The sequence below is a fragment of the Patagioenas fasciata genome, chromosome 28 (genome assembly GCF_037038585.1).
Source record: "Patagioenas fasciata isolate bPatFas1 chromosome 28, bPatFas1.hap1, whole genome shotgun sequence".
Taxonomy (NCBI): domain Eukaryota; kingdom Metazoa; phylum Chordata; class Aves; order Columbiformes; family Columbidae; genus Patagioenas; species Patagioenas fasciata.
This window is the reverse complement of record NC_092547.1, coordinates 3017453-3037191: the sequence shown is the minus strand read 5'-3', so window position 1 is coordinate 3037191 and position 19739 is coordinate 3017453. Positions and strand designations below refer to the sequence as shown.

At 49.7% G+C, this 19739-nt stretch overlaps 1 protein-coding gene across 8 annotated transcripts in view; it reads left to right on the top strand.

Annotated features, from left to right (window-relative positions):
• The window catches only part of LOC139825728 (dynein axonemal heavy chain 9-like), a 36548-nt gene extending 18260 nt beyond the window's left edge, over positions 1-18288 (top strand). For 4 of the 8 annotated variants that reach the window (XM_071799802.1, XM_071799804.1, XM_071799801.1 and 1 more), the window contains 4 exons: positions 1011-1218; positions 5850-6015; positions 9639-9741; positions 10985-12687. In XM_071799802.1, coding sequence (XP_071655903.1) covers positions 1011-1218; positions 5850-6015; positions 9639-9741; positions 10985-11440 — 933 coding nt within the window. In that variant the 3' untranslated portion in view covers positions 11441-12687. Of the gene's footprint in view, positions 1-1010; positions 1219-5849; positions 6016-9638; positions 9742-10984; positions 12688-13213 lie in introns of those variants that run through there. The other 4 variants (XM_071799806.1, XM_071799803.1, XM_071799805.1 and 1 more) reach the window with 4 other exon arrangements.
• The last annotated feature ends 1451 nt before the right edge of the window (positions 18289-19739 follow it).

Below are 19739 nucleotides of genomic sequence, written 5' to 3'. Positions count from 1 at the left end.
GGATCTCGTCCATTTTGCTTATGGCCGAGATTAGGAGAGGACCTTGCTGGTCGTCCCTGCGAACTGAGGCCTCATGACAGACTGAATCCAGCTCCGGTTGGCTGCACAGTCCAGTCCAGGACTTCAGGTGCCAGCTCTGCAGTTGCTGGGGCTTTCAAGATTGGTTTTGTATATTTTGTATTATTTTCTCTATTCTTATTAGTAGCATTAGTAAAACATTTTTAATTTTTCCAATTCTCTTCTATCTATCCTTCTTTCCCTCCCAATCACCTGTCCTGAGTGGGAATGGGGGAGAGAGAGGGGCTGAAGGTGGGGGAGAGGGGGCTAACAACACATCTGCCATGGTTGTATTGTCACCCCACAATCAAAACCCTTGACACATTCTTTATGAAGTACAACTCAATTACCCATCTTTCTTTACTGTACTTTGACTGTGAAGACTCATCCTCCATCCATCTTCCAGAGCTGAGTGAGGTACATGAGGCGCAGGCTCAGAGACACCTATGAGCCAGGGCTGGTGTGCCCAGGGTGCGGGATGGAGGTGCGTTTGGCCTGCAGAGAGAAGCAGGATGTGGGACAACGTAGTGACAAAGTCCCTGAGACACCATCTCGTCATTCTGCGTGGCTGAAAATAGGGTTGTTTATATGATTTGGACGAAAAATGAGAGTTGCTGCAGGTAGTGAATTGCGTTTGCCAGCTATGCCTTTCTTTCCTTTTAGAGGTGCCACAGTGAGCAGATGACTTGTAAAAATTGTTACCATTTTAGCAAAATGTGTGTTTGCGGGGAGATCCAGATGTTGCTCTCAGCATCCCGCTGTCATTGTTTCGTCTGTACAGATGGTTTGACTTGAATGGTTGGTAGCAGTGTATTGTTCCCTTCCTAGCGCCATCTAGAAACTCAGGTCACCGCACTCATTCCTGGCTCTCCCAGTTTGATGTCTCCTCAGAACATGGCAGTGGGGTGGTGCCACAGATGGGTACACTTACCTGCTCGTTTTGCCCCTCTCAGGCTTGCCTGGTGCCCACCACCGAGACGGTCCGTGTGCGGTACTTCATGGACAGGCTCCTGGAGCGCCGGCGCCCCGTGATGCTGGTGGGCAACGCCGGCACGGGGAAGTCTGTGCTGGTGGGGGACAAGCTCTGCTCACTGGATACAGACGCCTATGTGGTGAAGAAGGTCCCGTTTAACTACTACACCACCTCTGCCATGCTGCAAGGTAAGACAATGGCTGAGATGTGGGACTTCTGCCTGGCAGGTCACCAAATTCCTGGGGTGTCCGTCGGGGTTTGGAGCTGGGTGTGCACTGTGGGCACTGCACTGGCACCCACTGACTCTTAAATCCCACTGTGAAACTCACTGGTCCGCAGACTCCTGGTTTTATGGAAAATGGCATTTCCCAACATGAGGGATTGAATTCTGAACACCACGACTCTGGTTCAGGGCTGTGCAAAGCACACACTTAAATCTGCTGCTGTTCTCTACAGCACACAGCTCGTACTTGACTTGAGGTGTGTCTTTAATACGCTTGAATTTAAGCCCGTGCTGAATAGAATGGGTTGCTTGGCTGGGATCTAAGCTGTCCTCAGAGTGCAGTGATGGGAATTGCATCCCAGTTGTCAGTGAGGACAGTGCTAATGGGGATGTGCAGGTGCTGCTGGTTCCTGGGCTGTCCCCCGCATCCTGATGCAGCCCCGTGTGCTCCCACGGAGCGGGTGCCACATCCCACCGCCCCAGGGGACACGGCTGCTGACCCTGGGAGGCTCTGACCTGGGGAAGCCCATGAGAATATCTTTGATGAGGATTTTGGCACATCAGTGAAAGATGAAGTTTGAGACCAGGATAAGGTCAGTTCTGCTGTGTAGTCTTTTCACAGATGAAGAGAAAGAGGGAATTGTTGAAAAGTGACTCATTTTGGAATGGTATTTTCACTTTCAGTTGACCTAAAGAGAGAGGATAATTTTCTACATGTATTTATTAATCAGGAATGAAACAACCTTGCTTGTTTTGAGTTGAACAACAGCTGTGGGTCACTGTAAACCAAAATAACTTCCTTTATGGAGTTTGGTCTGACCCAAGTGTCCTGAAATCCCTTTACTCCCTCTACAGGACCAGCACCAGTGAGACCAAGGTTTTAACCTTCACCATGTGGGTTTTTCCTGGCCAGGTGGCCCTGGGGCGAACACGCTCACGGCCATGAGCATCACAGCCCCTGTCTGTGCTCTGCTGGGCTCCCGACACTGCAGATGTTTTAAGGAAGGTGTCAGAGTTTAAAGTTGCCCTGTGGGACTGATCCACTCGCAGAGGTGACAGCACAGGCTCAGCCCATGCTGTGTCACCTGGGGCTGTGTCGTGGAGTCACGGCAGCTTTCTGGGGCAGGTCTGAAGGGTTTTGGGTCTTGCTAGTGTGTGATGGCTGCAGTCTCCCTCCTCCCTCCCAGGTGCCCCTTTGCTTTTTTCCCTGTGTTGGGGTCTCTGCAAAATGTCCTTGAGCTGCTAAATGGGCTGAGCTGTCTGTCTGTCTGTCTGTCTGTCTGTCTGTCTGTCTGTCTCTCTGTCCAGCTGCCTGGGTGGGGGACAAAGATGCTGAGGGACCTAGAGATTCTTTCTTATGGGGAGAGACTGAGAGCTCTGGGGCTGTTGAGCTGGAGAAGAGAAGCTGAGAGGGATCTGATCAATGGGATCAATATCTCAGGGTGGCTGTCAGAGGATGGACCAGAGTCTGTTCAGTGGTGCCCAACGCCAGGGTGAGGGGCAGCGGGCACAGACTGAAACACAGGAGGCTCCATCTGAACATGAGCAGAAACTTGTTTGCTGGGAGGTGCCAGAGCCTGGCCCAGGCTGCCCAGAGCGGGTGTGGAGTCTCCTTCTCTGAGACATTGAAACCCGCCTGGACCCACCTGTGTGATCTGCTCTGTGACCCTGCGTGAGCAGGGCTTGGACTGGGGGATCTGCAGAGGTCCCTTCAGCCCAACCAGCCTGGGATCCTGTGATTCTGTGAATGTGCAGCCGTTTGTCTCCAGCTGGATGGGCGAGTGTGTGCAGGTGTTATTTGTACAGGCAGACCTGGCACCGTGTCCCTGGTCATGAGCTGTGGGCTGAGTCAGTGATTTTCTTCCCCTGCACAGAGGAGCAAGTTGTCTTGTGTGTGGATGAAGATGTGGTGGTGAGATTTGCATTGAGAAGCATGATTTATACTGCTTGGCCTGGATCCCTGCTGCTCATTTTTTAGAGTTAATTTGTCCCTTTTTGTGTAGTTTGTCACTTGGCTGCTTTATTCTTTTCCCCAGCAGGCACATCTTTAAATTTGTAAAACATGGGCACAAAGTAATTTTGGATTTTTTCTTACTTAAAAAAGATCCTAACCTGAGTTCCAGTAGTTCCTTAGACAAGGTGCCTGTTGCTGCAGAGATGTATAAGATGCAGCCCTTAGGGGAAGCAGAGTTGTTGTTCAACCCATCCCTGCATCCTGTGGCTTCCAGAAGCGCCATGTGCACAGGGGTTAAAAGGAGCCCAACACTCTCTCTGCCTGAACCTGGGGCCAGTTTGGGGATTTTCTGTAGTTTATTGTGACTAAATACCACATTCTGTGGCATTTGCCCTGGGCCTCGCTCTGCTTCGTGCCCTCTTGGGCCTCTGCCCCTCCATCAGATGTAGCCCTGACTTCTGTCATTCAGAGAAATTGCAATAAATCTTGTGGTTTTTTTTGTTTGGGTTCTTTTTTTCCCTCTCCCTTGCTCACCAACCAGAAGGTACGAGGTGTCCAGGCTGTTTCTTTGAGGTGCTGGTTTGAGTATGTGTCAGGATCTCACACAGACACACCGCCCCTTATTATTATTGTGAGATACGGCTTTGAATTAAAATACCACTTCCACGAACATGTCACTTGATCCCCAGTAATTGCATTTCAGTGTGATGAATCTCTTGCGTACTTGTTTAACCTCAAAAAGGGCTGATTTTATATGTTAATTAGGGACTAATTAAATTTAAATTAAATGCTTATTTGAAACACTTAATTTAACTTGCTACCAGAAATTTCAAATATTGTGGTTTTATTGAACGGGGAGAGAGGCTCCGCTGAGGAAAGATTCATCATTTTTCGTAGCACAATCCATTCCTTTGTGCAGCAACTGTCTGTGACAAGAAATCAGCTGCGTTTTGAGTGGTGAGCAAGGCGAGCTGTCTGCAGTGCACCCAAGCAGGAAAAACCCAGCGTTTTGAAAGGTCTGTGATCTGAAACAAACCAACGGAATATAAATCTTCCTTAACAACTTTTGCACGTGATAATAAATGGCTTAAAAAAACTCCCAGTCCCGTTTACATTTGCCAGTCTTCCCTAATTACAAAGAATTGCTACTTACCGTGTGCTGCTTTATAGCACCTTATAGGTCTGTTGCCAACCCAAAACTGCTAATGAAACAAATTCTTCGAGTAAGCACAGGGCAGAAAACCCACCCGGGGTCTGGGCAGAGGAGCGTTGCTTCCGTTTGCTTTTCCACTTACTGAGACAGTAAAGGTTGCCTGGGCTGCAATCAGAGGAATCAATAACCTATAGAACATGATGTGCAGCGACGTGGGGTGATTTTTATTAAATATCAGCCCAGGATTATAAATATTCCCCACGTTTTATGAGCTAGAGCAACATATGACCCCAGCCTTCTGCTAAAACAAATTAAAGTCTTCCAAGGCTTTGAAATGCGAAACTGTTCTCTCCGTGCTTTCCTTTGCGTGTGCGTGACCCTACTTGAAACTAGGTGGTAATTTGACAGCTCGTGTTGGAATTAAGTCTTGTCACATTATCTGGAGGGTTGGGTAACGCTGGTGAGAAGATCAGGGAACTTATGATTATTTGATGCATTTAAATAAAAGTGTCATGTTGGTTGTTCTGAAGATGTCCAGGAATTTGGCCCTGAGATCGCCTATTTTTGTCTAACAGGGTAAAAGATGCATATATTCACAAAACCAGCAGCTTTGCTCGTGGGCTTCTGTGCCCACAGCATCCATCTCCCTTTCTCCATCGCAGCGCCCAGTGCCTGCTGCCCTGGCCACGCTGCAGTTGCCGCATCGCCGGGGCAGGCAGCAGGGGATGCTCACTGCTCTGGCACAGCCACCTCTGCAAGCAAGATTTCGTTTAAAAAATTATGCAGAAGAGATTCAAAAGGCTTTATCTTGCATGAAAAGCTCTTGTTTGCTCTGAGGTAGACATGTTTTGTAGCAGACGAAGTTTGTTGTATTTTTGTTTGGAAGGAAGAGTTGAGAGCTTTCTGATTTAAGTCAAACCAAAGTGCTGACCAAGGGTCCCTGCAGGGCTCCCAGCTGCACTGTAGAATCATAGAATCAGTTTGGTTGGAAGAGACCTTCAGGATCATCGAGTCCAACCGTAACCCAGCTCTAGCACTCTAGTCCCTGAGAACCTCATCTCCACGTCTGTCCAACCCTCCAGGGCTGGTGACTCCAGCACTGCCCTGGGCAGCCTGTTCCAATGCCCCACAGCCCTTTGGGGAAGAAATTGTTCCCCAGATCCAGCCTCAGCCTCCCCTGGTGCAACTTGAGACCATTTCCTCTGCTCCTGGCGCTTGTTCCTGGGGAGCAGAGCCCGACCCCCCCTGGCTCCAAGCTCCTTTCAGGCAGTTCAGAGATCAGAAGGTCTCCCCTCAGCTCCTGTTCTCCAGCTGAACCCCCAGGCCCCTCAGCTGCTCCTCATACAGCTGCAGCTGGGGGACATCTCAGCTCCTTGAGGGGCCGCTGTAGCTACACACAGCACAGCATTGAGCTGGGCTGAGAAATCATTTTTATTTTGCAGCAGTTGCTCTCCCAGTAGATGAGCTTTGCACCTCTGCCTCCCTACAGGTATGCTTGAGAAACCTCTGGAGAAAAAGGCTGGTAGGAATTATGGCCCTCCAGGTACCAAGAAGCTCGTGTACTTCATTGATGATCTCAACATGCCCGAGGTGGACGCTTACGGGACAGTGCAGCCCCATACGCTGATCCGGCAGCACCTGGACTACGGCCACTGGTAGGAGCCTGCTTGGGCTTGGTTGTCGGAGACCTTTTTGTTCAGCTCCAGTGCTGGGGAGTGGGTTTGAGAGAATCTCAAAGCGTGGGTCCCTCTTCCCATTGCATACTGCTGGGCTAGAGCTGGTTGGGAGGCTCTGGGTGAACTGAGAGTTGAGCACCCTCAGGGCTTCCCCTGTCCCCAGCAAACAAATTCACTTAGAATCACAAAACGTCCTGAGCTGGAAGGGACCCGCAAGGATCATCGAGTCCAGCTCCTGTCCCTGCACAGGACAACCCCACAGTTCACACCGTGTGTCCGAGGACGTTGTCCATCGCTTCTTTAATACCGCTTGATTGCTTACTCATAGCTGGGTTGAGAGGAGCTTTGCTCTGCTCTTGCTGTGGCTTGTGACTGTGGTCCCAGTGCAAAGCCTGCGAGGGGAGCGCGATGCTCGGCCTTGCTGCCCCGCGACGCTGAGAGCAGAGGCGGCTGTGGATTTGGCCTCAGCTGGGGTGAACCCCCCTGCTGTGAGCACCTAACATTGTCTTCTGTCAGGCAGCAGCAAACAACCATTATCTAGGCAGAGGTGATTTGAAGGAAAAGCAGTGACTGTTTTGGAAGGAGATTGGTGTGTTTTACACTTTAGCCAGCAGCTCTGTGTGGGACATGAATATTTGCATCTCTCCACAGGGAATACAGGGCAGGGACGCATTGCAATTTCCACTCTCCTCAGCTGTGTGCATGCCTGAGCTCTGCCAAAAGCTTCCGAGGAACAGAGACAGTGGAGCGGAGGCAGAAATCTTGGGCTGTGGGTGTCAGGGAAGTCAGGCAGATAGAGGGTGAGGGAGCTGCGAGGGAGCGTTGGAGGCACAAGGGGCTGCAGCGAGGAGTAGGGGGATGCAGTGAGGCGCAGAGGGATGCAACGAGGTGTGGGGGATGGAGTGAGGCATAGGGGGATGCAGCGAGGTGCGGTGGGATGCAGCAACGTACAGGGGATGCAGCGAGGTGCGGTGGGATGCAGCAACGTACAGGGGATGCAGCGAGGTGCGGGGGGATGCAGCAACGTACAGGGGATGCAGCGAGGTGCGGGCGGATGCAGCAACGTACAGGGGATGCAGCGAGGTGCGGGGGGATGCAGCAACGTACAGGGGATGCAGCGAGGTGCGGGCAGATGCAGCAACGTACAGGGGATGCAGCGAGGTGCGGGGGGATGCAGCAACGTACAGGGGATGCAGCGAGGTGCGGGCAGATGCAGCAACGTACAGGGGATGCAGCGAGGTGCGGGGGGGATGCAGCAACGTACAGGGGATGCAGCGAGGTGCGGGGGGGATGCAGCAACGTACAGGGGATGCAGCGAGGTGCGGGCGGATGCAGCAACGTACAGGGGATGCAGCGAGGTGCGGGCGGATGCAGCAACGTACAGGGGATGCAGCGAGGTGCGGGCGGATGCAGCAACGTACAGGGGATGCAGCGAGGTGCGGGCGGATGCAGCAACGTACAGGGGATGCAGCGAGGTGCGGGCGGATGCAGCAACGTACAGGGGATGCAGCGAGGTGCGGGCGGATGCAGCAACGTACAGGGGATGCAGCGAGGTGCGGGGGGATGCAGCATGCCATGGGTCCCCTCCCAGACACATCGAGGCCTTCTGCCCATGTGCTCAGCAGTGCCCACTGGGCACTGTATTGCATGCAGGAAGTTATCATCTCACCAATATAATAGGCTCAGGTAGGATCTCTCAGCAAAGCATATTTTATTAACGATTGTGCAAGGTCGGGTGTTCCACCTAAAGGTAGGCACACAAAACAGGGCAAAAAGCCACTGCTTATATCCACCCCTAATCCCAACTGCAAATTCCCTCCCCAGTTCCCCGTTGGTTGGGTACGGCAGGGTTTACAGACTACCTGACACTTCCTAGCTGCCAAGGCTCAGTTTACCTGTCTCACGACTCCATTCTAATAACCCTTCCCATTATTTCTTTATTTTCATTGAAGGTGTGTTTTCTTGACTGTCTGAATTTTAACCACTGGAATGGTTTTCAATTCCTCCACACCCGCTCTGGGCAGCCTGGGCCAGGCTCTGGCACCTCCCAGCAAACAAGTTTCTGCTCATGTTCAGATGGAGCCTCCTGTGTTTCAGTCTGTGCCCGCTGCCCCTCACCCTGGCGTTGGGCACCACTGAACAGAGTCTGGTCCATCCTCTGACAGCCACCCTGAGATATTGATCCCATTGATCAGATCCCTCTCAGCTTCTCTTCTCCAGCTCAACAGCCCCAGCTCTCTCAGTTTCTTGTCACAAGAAAGGTGCTCCAGATCCCTTAGCATCTTTGTAGCCACCGCTGGACTCTCTCCAGTAATTCCTTGTCCTTCTTAAACCAGGGAGCCCAGGACTCCCGGTCCTCCCCCGGCAGCAGCAGCCTGCTGACCCTTGTCATGTCCCACCTGGCGCTATGGTTGGGGGAAGTGTGACTGAGATTTGTCAGTCCCCTGGGTTGGAAAAAAGTACATACAATCCTGAAGGTCCACAAACAAAAGACCTTTATTTTTTGTAGCTTGGTCCAATTGGCAAATGACTCAGTGGCAGAAGGATTTATGTTACTTAAGCTCAATCGATAAACAGTTTAGCAGCGAAAAGATTCACATGAAAGAGTTTTGTGGCACAAGTGGGGCTCTAAACCTTATGTTACTGTATTACTCACAAAAAGGAAGGCAAAGAAATAGGAATATAGGAAGGAAAGAGAGAGGAAGAAAAGAAGGGGAAAGGAAGGGGGAAGGAAATGGGAAGGGAAGGAAAAGGAAAGGGAAAGGAAAGGTCTCACCACCCTTAGGGCTCCGTGGTGTGTTTGAGGGGTTTGTAGTCTCAGGTCCAGTTCCTATGCAGGAATGCTTGGGTCTGTAGTCAGGGTTCAGCACCCTGTGGTGTGTGGTTCGGTTCCCGTGGTCAGCCCGGTGGGTGGAAGGGTCCCCAGGGTGGCACCCTGCCCGTGCTGGCACAGGTTTTATAGGGTTTATAGCCCTCGGGATCACCTGGGCTTTTGTGCAGGCGTCACTGGGGGTGATTGTGGAAGATGGGGGAGGCCCGGAGGGTCTCTCAGCCTGGGCCTTGACACCGTGTCGGGCCTGTCAGCGCACAGGCTGCGTGTCCTTCAACACAGCACTGCCTGTGTCACCCAGCCTTTGCCTGTGGCTGTCACCTCGGCCTTGACATGTAAATCACCATTCACCTGCTCACGATGGCCCGTCTCCCATGACTGGGTGTTGCAGGGCTGGGTTTGCCACAGTGTTTGAGAGTCACCCTTGTAGTCTCTCACACCCTGTCCCGGGTTGGGATCAAACCAGAGACACTCCTGCTGTTTTCTGCCATTTCCATGCAAGTGAAGAGTATGGCCCAGGGGCTTTGCTCAGTGCTTATTACTGATAGAAATATTAGCTACAGGTTGTTGAAGCTGAAGGATTTCCACCAGGAGCAGGACTCGCGTGTGCCAGGCCGTGTACAGATAGGCCGGCAACCTGGGCCTGGGCCTCATCTTGGCAGGACGCAGAATTTGACCCCCTGAAGACAAGCGGCCTCTGGCAGCCCAGGGACACGTACTGAGAGAGGCAGTGGCCGTGGTCACTGTGCTGCTGCTTGTGTTTTGCCCGAAGGTACGACCGGACCAAGCTGTCGCTGAAGGAGATCACGAACGTGCAGTATGTGTCGTGCGTGAACCCGACGGCGGGGAGCTTCACCATCAACCCTCGGCTGCAGGTAAAGCCCTGCACAACGGCAGGTGCATCGCTGGGTTTATTTTGGGGTGGATCATTTAAACGTGAGGTTAGAGGACAACCACTGGCAGATCCTGCTGTTGTTTTATCAGTACAAATGGCACGAATCTGTCGAGTGACTGTGATTCCTAATAGTGAAGCACCGAACTGGGTCCCTTATTCCCTTGTTTGTTTTTCCTCGCATTCTGCAGCTCCGTCAGAGGAGGAAGTCAAAAGTTGCCAGCCAGCTTAACACCTACTTTCAGGACAACCTTCTGGTCCATACAGGCAGATTTTACCTTCATTTAGCTCGTATTTAGCTCTGAAGCATGGTGCATTAACGCCGCCTGCTTTCCAGAATTGTCTGATGCAGCTGTCAGTAAAAAGAGGTGTGGGGGAGAAACCCAAACGAAGAAAACAGACAAAACTAAAAAAAAACCCAAGCCACACCAAAACACAACAACAACAAAAACCCCAACAAACCCCAAACCAAGCAACCAAACAAAACCAACAAAACAAAGAACACCAAAACCAACCAACCAACCAAATCCCCCCAAAAACCTAACCGAACAAAAAAACCCCAAGCCAAACAAAAAGCAGTTCAAGCGCTGCTGATAACAGAAGATTTGGGAAGAGATCTTAAACATTAGACTTTGATTTTTGGGAGCTGCCAACCGATGGAGGGACTGGGTAGCAGTGAGCAAAATTCATTTCATCATGGAGAAACCTAATGACCAGAGTCAGCTTGGACCCTGGCTCCTCTTCAGCAAGGTGTGGAGTTAAAATGAAGTGTCCCATGGGCAACTTTGCAAGTTCCAAATTAGTAAAGAGGTCCTCTGGGAGATGGCACCTTCCAGGGGCTGCTCTTAATAGAGACAGTGACTGGGCTTTGTCAGAGGTCGGTGGGACCTTCAGAGCCCTTTGGCTCTTCAGTGGACTGCACTTCCAGTGTAGCATTGGTGAGATGCAGTTGAAAATCCCTGGTTTAGTGAGCAGAGTGATGTCACTTCCCACCTGAGCTCTGCTGGCAAACTGGGAGAGGGAAATAACCTTGTTCAGGTGGACTGCAAATCAGAGAATCATAGAACAACCCAGGTTGGAAGGGACCTCAAAAGATCATCTGGTCCAGCATTTCATGGGAAAGGGAGCCTAGATGAGATTATCACAGCAAATCCCCAAGGGCATTTTGCTTGAAAGGTGTTTTTCTACCTCTCTGACCTTTCCATGCCTTCCTTTCTCTCCCTCAGCGTCACTTCTGTGTCTTCGCGCTGTCCATCCCTGGGCAGGATGCCTTGTCCAGGATCTATAGCACCATTTTAACGCAGCACCTGACAAGTGGAAATTTCTCGGGGGCTGTGCAAAAATCAGCTCAGCAGCTGATTGCCCTTGCCCTGGGACTGCACCAGAAAGTAGCCGCTACATTCCTTCCAACAGCCATCAAGTTCCACTACATTTTCAACTTGAGAGACTTCTCCAATATCTTCCAAGTAAGTGCAGTTGCTGTCCTGTGGGACTTGAAGCTTGTCCCGATGCTACAAGAGGCTGCGGAGCTGTGTTCCTCTAGCTCTGGTGGGCAGAATGCAGTCTCCTACCTAAAAATGACACAGCACATGTGTGCCCTGAGTAAAGTGGGTGACCTTAGGCCATTCCTTAATTCCTTGTTAGTTTTGGATGGATTCCAGAACCATTGCCCATGGCTTTGAGAAGCTTAGTTACTTTCCAGCCTCTTGTGGTCAGCGGGGAGGGATGAGTAGTTCCAGATGGATGTGCAGGTTTGGGGTGGGTTGAAACGCCCTCTGGCTGTAGAAGGGACCAGCTGAAGGGAGCTTTGGGCTTCCGACTTCAGCACTTAAATGACTGATGGTGAGTGCGATGGAGCTGCGCTCATCTTTGGGAGCCTCAGTTCCACACGTGTAAATGTGGGGATTAATGGCACTGTTCCACCACACAGGCAAATTATTTTATTGTACTGAAGCAGGTGGTGGATAGTTAGTGGGTTACTGGCCCTGAAGTTAGATCCAGCTTAGCTTGTTGGCCTGTACTGGCATGTCCTCTTAGCTTCTTGATGGTCAGATGCTCAGTATGTGCATGAAGGGTGGCATTTAAAAAGGTGATAATTGAATCAAACCCAGCTTTGACTTAATTGCTAAACCTGAATTTCCACCAGAGCCAGTTCTGTACCAAGGGGAAGTTGTTCAGATTTAGAAATATTTTCTTCCAACAACGGAGAGACTTTTTTTTCCCCTGAAATCTCATACTTTGAAGCAGTAGATATTACTGCTCAAAGAGCCTTTCAGAGTTTAAGGCTGATTAGTAAAATTTGAGAAGGTTCTCAGCAGCCAAATCGAGAGGTTTGGAACACCATAAACTCTTGTAGAACCCCGGTTTGTAACTTGTTGCTGTCCTTCTTAACACCTGTTCTCCTAAGTACGTACTGAAAGTTTGGTGCCTTGTGGTCTGGTCCATCACACAAGAACTGAAGTAATGACGTAGTGGGAAAAGCAAAAACAGGGCCTTGAAAAAGTTAATAACTCTTTTGTGCCAAGAAAGAATCAGACCTGTCACTTATGCTCAGCTAAACATCAGCAGCTTTTGATGTTAGATGTGGGTCGTGTTAACTCCTGACTTCTAGTTAATCTGTGCTTTGAAAGGCAGAGAGAGAAAAGCAGCATTTCCATGGGAAGCTTTAATTTTAACTGTAACCTGCTTGAAAGGTGCTCAGGTTGTGGGATATTAGGAAATGTCCTGCCAGGTCTGGATGCTGGGGCAGGAGCAGCGACTGAGCTCAGGTGTTGTTTGGTTTATCGCGTGGCTTCAGGAGTGGGGGAGTCTGGCTCCTGGGCTTCATAATGTTTATTGAAATAGTGGTCCAATTTTTCTTGAAATCCTTCCTTACCTTTTGGATTCATTCTTGATTATTCCTTCACATTAAATATTCTTGAGTTTTTGAGATCTCCTGATATCCTGTTTGTCCCTACGGGAACACAATTTTCTTCCTGAAATTGAGTGTGAAAGAAGCTCTGGACTCCGGGATTGCATTTCCATGTGTTACTTTCATTCAATCTTCATAAACTCATAATTTAGCTCACACTCTCTTGTCCAAACCCTTCTTGTGCAGTGCTGGCTTCAAAGTCAGGTCAGGCTGATCAGCCAAGTTTTGAATGTTTCCATGACTGGAGTTCCCATAACCTCTCCGACCCTTGTCACACCACTAAACCCACTCCACGGTGAAGCTGATATATTTTTATTTCAGTTGGAATTTCCCTTCCTGCAGTTTGTTACCTCTTGTCCTTTTGCTATACACCTCCAAAAAAAATTGGCTCAGTCTTCTCTATAACTCCCTATTAGGTAGTTGTAGACAGAGTGTCGAGGGTTAGGATTGCGGGGTGACAATCAAACCCTGGCAGATGTATTGTTAACCTCTTCTCCCCCCCACTTCCCCCTTTTGCCCCTCCCTCTCCCCCCTTCCCACTCAGGGCAGGCGATCGGGAGGGAAAGAAGGACAGAGAGAAGAGAGTTGGAAAAGTTCAAGATGTTTTACTAATGCTACTAATAAGAATAGAGAAAATAATACAAAATATACAAAACCAATCTTGTAAGTCTCAGCAACTGCAGAGCCAGCACCCAAAGTCCTGGATTGGACTCTGCAGCCAACCGGAGCTGGATTCAGTCTCTCACTGGCCTCAGTTCGCAGGGACGACCAGCAAGGTCCTCTCCTAATGTCGGCCATGAGGAAAAAAGGGGAAAAGGGGCGAGATCCTCGTGATCTCCCACTTTTCTATGAAGTATTCACGTGAACGGAATGTTATTCACCGTTGGTCAGTCTCTCGATCACCAGTTTCTCGTTGCCCCTCTCGCGAGATGTCCATCCGTGCTTGTCAATAAGTTTGCATTCCCTTGCTGGGTTTAACCAAAACATGTGTCTGGTTCTCCAGGAAAATGCAGCTGATATGAAGGCTTTGGCTGACAGGCAAATTCACTAAAAGAGAAACTTGTTTTTTACCAAAACCAGGACATTCCACCCCTTATCATATGACATTCACTGAATACTTAAACCTTATCAATACAATCTATCAATACAATCTAATTAATCACTACTACTATATATATATATATATATATATATATATATATATGTACATATATACACAGGAGTAATTAATCAGTGGACCATCCTTTGAAAAGTTCATTAAGTTCATTTTGTCACCACAGTCTCCCAGGGCAGGGAAAATGGTCCAAGTGCATCTTATGACCACTGTTTGTGGGTTAAGGACACCAACTTCGAAGAAGGTGTTGGGCGCCACTCGAAGAAGCCAGCGCTGGTTTCATCACCATTGTCTTGATCTGAAAGACACATCCAAAAGAATAGGAATTATTCTCTCACCTTTTTTGAAGACTTCTTTCGCTGTGTCGCCCCATACGATGATGTCATCAATATATTGCAAGTGTTCTGGAGCTTCACCTTGCTCCAGCGTGGTCTGGATCAGTCCATGGCAGATGGTAGGACTGTGTTTCCACCCCTGGGGCAAGCGATTCCATGTATACTGGATGCCCCTCCAGGTGAAAGCAAACTGCGGCCTGCACTCTGCTGCTACAGGAATAGAGAAAAATGCATTAGCAATGTAAATTGTAGCATACCACTTGGCTGCCTTTGACTCCAGTTCAAATTGCAGTTCTAGCATGTCAGGCACAGCAGCACTCAGTGGTGGTGTAACTTCATTCAGGCCACGATAGTCTACAGTTAGTCTCCACTCATCACTAGACTAACGCACTGGCCAGATTGGGCTGTTAAAAGGTGAGCGAGTCTTACTGATCACACCCTGGCTTTCCAATTGACGGATCAGCTTCTGGATAGGAATCAGAGTCTCGACTGGTGCGATATTGCCGGCGATGCACCGTCGTGGTAGCAATTGGCACCTGCTGATCGTCAACCATCAGCAGTCCTACAACAGAAGGGTCATCTGAAAGACCAGGCAAATCAGACAGCTGTTCAATTTTCTCAGTGTCCACAGCTGCTGTACCAAATGCCCACCTATACCCTTTTGGGTCCTTAAAATACCCTCTCCTGAGGTAGTCTATACCAAGGATGCACGGAGCATCTGGACCAGTCACAATGGGATGCTTTTGCCAGTTCTTTCCAGTTAGGCTCATTTCAGCCTCTACAACAGTCAGCTCCTGGGATCCCCCAGTCACTCCAACAATATTGATGGATTGCGTTCCTTTATAATCAGAAGGAATTATTGTGCACTGAGCACCAGTGTCCACTAAAGCTTTGTACTCCTGGGGTTGTGTTGTACCAGGCCATAGTATTTGTACAGTCCAATAGACTCTGTTATCCCTTTCCTCCACCTGGTTGGAGGCAGGGCGCCTCTAATTCCTGTTTTGCACAGTCTCTGGGTGTGAATTAGAGGTTCCTTCAAGAGCATCAGAATCTCTTCTGCTCCTTTTGTAAACTGGAGCAACCACCTTCCTAGGAGTTTTTCCTTTTATCTCACGTACTCGTTCCTGAAGTTCTGAGGTCGGCCTTCCATGCCACTTATTCATGTTTTCTCCCTGCTCATGTAGGAAGAACCACAGTGAACCTCTTTTTGTGGGCTGTCTCTGCCCTCTCTCGAGATTGGAAACGCCTTCTCCTAACAGCTGAAACATAGGTTTGTGCAGGTCGTGAACGGTACGAGTCTGCTCTGAGCTCTTGGATTTCTTGCAGCAGCTTTTCAAACCGGTCATCAGATTTTTCACACAGTTTCTCCACAGCGGAGACACAAGCCCGTAGAGAACCAGCAAGGCTGTCCTCAAAGTACCGGAGCTGCTCAATCACTTCATTAATTTCTTGTGCACCTCTAGCTGACCAGACCATTCCTGCCAATGACTTAGCATATGCAGGTGGTGCACTTTGTACAAATCTGCGCCACATAGATCGTGTACAATTGATTCTATCTGGGTCTGTCCCCTCTTGGCTGTTTGGTCCTAGATAGATGATCTCTCGCACAGCTCATTCTCTCAGGAACTGGATACCTCTCTCCATTGTATTCCATTTCCCTAACTTAGATATACAATCTTCCTTGTAGGGAAATCTGATTTTCATAGCTGCAGGAGTCGGGTCCAGAGAGTAGCGGCATTAGACTCTCTTGAAATTGCCCTATCAATGGTGGAATCTTTTGACAGAGATCCCGGCTGCCTGGCTTCACCACCTTCTAATTCAATTGTTTCTGCCCCATTGTCCCAGCATCGCAGCAGCCAGGTTAAAATATTCTCGCCTTCACGACGACTGAAGTCTTTTCGCAGGTCTCTCAGCTCACCTGGAGAAAAGGACCGAGTGGTGGTCACTTCATCTCCACCCTGTCCTGGTGATGATGCCTCTTGGGTTGATGTTGGCCCTGTGCCATCACCTGCTGCACGGGTGGTCTTTCTAGTGACTTTCTTACAACCAGCAACTGATGCTGATATGGGTTCACCATCATCTGATTCATTTCCAGAGTCTGAATGACTGTCACAGTGATTGCTGTGGTTACAGCAGCAACAGTGCCCAGTGTGTGAAGGCGGGGGGGCTGCCTTGTCAGCCTTTGAGGCTGGAGAAGTAACGTTATCTGCAGCGCCCTTGGCAGAGGAGCAATGCGGAGGAGCTGGAGCTTCAGCCTGCGAAGCCGCAGTTGGGGGGGCAGTGGCTGCAGCAGCAGCTTTGGCTGTTTTGCCTTTTCTCGAGCGGCCAGGAGTGCTTTTTGCTAAAGCTTCCGAAGGCGCACCGCAAATCTCAGGACTAAAAAGAGACGCAAACCTCCTATTGAACCTCATTTCTCTTAACAGTAACACAAACTGACACACATTCAGCAAACCAGATAACACCATCACAGTTCTATCAAAGCTCCAAGGGTATTCAAAGTTCTCTAACACATTTGCAAACTGTCCCAGCGAAATCACAAAAGTATTGTTAGTCAGCCTTTCTAAAGATTCGCTTGACCAATTAGCAAATATAGAGCCATTCTGCTCTTTAATCTCTTCTGGAGGTTTTTCAAGGTAAAGCAAAAACGAGTAAAAATACATTAGCGGCTGCAGTATAATGAAATAAACCAGTGCCAAACCACACAGGATCATCATCACGACTAAATAATATCCGAATCAAACAGACGCGCGAGTATCACAACTCTATGAGCTAGCACCGTGCCAAGAAAATTGAAAGGTACGTCAGAGCAGTAGAAAAGCCAAAAATCTCCAAATTTACCCCATTCTCTGGCCCCACGTTGGGCGCCAATTATCTGTCGAGGGTTAGGATTGCGGGGTGACAATCAAACCCTGGCAGATGTGTTGTCAACCTCCTCTCCCCCCCACTTCCCCCTTTTGCCCCTCCCTCTCCCCCCTTCCCACTCAGCACAGGCGATCGGGAGGGGAAGAAGCACAGAGGGGAGAAAGCTGGAAAAGTTAAAGATGTTTTACTGATGCTACTGATGAGAATCGAGAAAATAATACAAAATATACAAAACCCATCTTGTAAGTCTGAGCAACTGCAGAGCCAGCACCCAAAGTCGTGGATCAGACTCTGTAGCCAACCGGAGCTGGATTCAGTCTCTCACTGGCCTCAGTTCGCAGGGACGACCAGCAAGGTCCTCTCCTGATGTCGGCCATGAGGAGAAAAGGGAAAAGGCAAAGGGGACGAGATCCTCGTGATCTCCCACTTTTATATGAAGTATTCACGTGAACGGAATGTTATTCACCGTTGGTCAGTCTCTCAGTCATCAGTTTTCTCGTTGCCCCTCTCGCGAGATGTCCATCTGTGCTTATCAATAAGTTTGCATTCCCTTGCTGGGTTTAACCAAAACATGTGTCGGGTTCTCCAGGAAAATGCAGCTGATATGAAGGCTTTAGCTGACAGGCAAAAATTCACTAAAAGAGAAACTTGTTTTTAACAAAACCAGGACATTCCACCCCTTATCATATGACATTCACTGAATACTTAAACCTTATCAATACAATCTATCAATACAATCTAATTAATCACTACTAATATATATATATATATATATATACATATGTACATATATACACAGGAGTAATTAATCAGTGGACCATCCTTTGAAAAGTTCATTAAGTTCATTTTGTCACCACAGTCTCCCAGGGCAGGGAAAATGGTCCAAGTGCATCTCATGACCCCTGTTGGTGGGTTAAGGACACCAACTTCGAAGAAGGTGTCGGGCGCCACTCGAAGAAGCCAGCGCTGGTTTCATCACCATTGTCTTGATCTGAAAGACACTTATTAAACATTGTTAGTGCGGCAATTCACATCGTACAGTTCAGCATTGCACATTTTCACCTAAAATCAAATCCCCTTGAGGTGCACACCGAACTTCTCCATCCTTAAGCATCACCCACCAGGTGCTGCCAGGTCCCTGGGCAAAAACAATCCCACGAATAGGTTTGCCTGTGCCTGAGGCAGGAGGAACCCAGACTGCCTTTCCTAACATATTTTCCATGTGTACTACAGGGACTTTATCTCCTTCTACAGTCCATAGAATTTCTGATTGGGCAGGCCCGGCTCGATTGGTTGATCCCCTGGTGTTGACCAACCAAGTGGCTTTTGCTAAATGTGAATCCCAGTTTTTAAAGGCTCCACCACCCAGTGCCTTTAGTGTAGTTTTTAACAAACCATTGCACCTTTCAGTTTTCCCAGAGGCTGGTGCATGATATGGAATATGATATACCCACTCAATACCATGTTCTTTGGCCCAATTGTCTATAATACTGTTTTTGAAATGAGTACCATTGTCTGATTCAATTCTTTCTGGCGTACCCGGCCACCAAAGGACTTGCTTCTCAAGGCCCAAGATGGTATTTCGGGCTGTAGCATGAGGTACGGCAGATGTTTCCAACCATCCCGTGGTTGCTTCCACCATTGTAAGTACGTAACGCTTACCTTGACGTGTTTGTGGAAGTGTAATATAATCAATCTGCCAAGCTTCTCCATACTTACACTTTAACCATCACCCCCCACATAAGGACCCCCCATCTAAGGACCCCCCAGTTGTGCCCAGGGCTCATTGTAACATATCAGGACGCCCCATTGTCCCCAGGGCCCATTGTGACGTCCCAGGACCCCCCGTCATCCCCAGGGCCCATTGTGACATCCTGGGGACCTCCCTTTGTCCCCAGGGCCCATTTTGACACCGTGGGTATCCCCCTTGTCCCCAGGGCCCATTGTGACATCCTGGGGACCCCCAGTTGTCCCCAGGACCCATTGTGACAACCTGGGGACCAACCTTTGTCCCTAGGGCCCATTGTGACATTCCAGGACCCCCCATTGTCCCCAGAGCCCATTGTGACATCCTGGGCACCATCCTTGATCCCCAGGGCCCATTGTGACATCCCAGGACCCCACTTTATACTGAAGACCCATTGTGACATCCTGGGGACCCCCATTGTCCCCAGGGCCCATTGTGACATTCAGGGGACAGCCTTTTTCCCAAGGGCCCATTGTGACATCCCAGGACCCCCCTTTTTCCCCAGGGCCCATTGTGGCATCCTGGGGACCCCCTTTATCCCCAGGGCCCATTGTGACATCCTGGGGACTCCCCTTGTCACTGGGGACCCATTGTGGCACCGTGGGGACCCCCCATTGTCCCCAGGGCCCATTGCGACATCTCAGGACCCCCCAGTTGTCCCGAGGGCCCATTGTGGCATCCGAGGACCCCCCTTTGTCCCCATGGCCCATTGTGACACCATGGGGACCCCCTTTGTCACTGGGGCCCATTGTGACATCCCAGGACCCCCTTTGTCCCCAGCTCCCATTGTGACAGTCAGGGGACCCCACTTTGTCCCCAGGGCCCACTGTGACATCCTAGGACCTCCCTTTGTCCCCAGGGCCCATTGTGACATCCGGTGGACCCCGTTGTCCGCAGGGCCCATCGTGGAACCATGGGGACCCTCCTTGTCACTTGGGCCCATTGTGACACCATGGGGACCACCCCTTTCTCCCCAGAGCCCATTGTGACATCCTGGGGACCCCCATTGTCC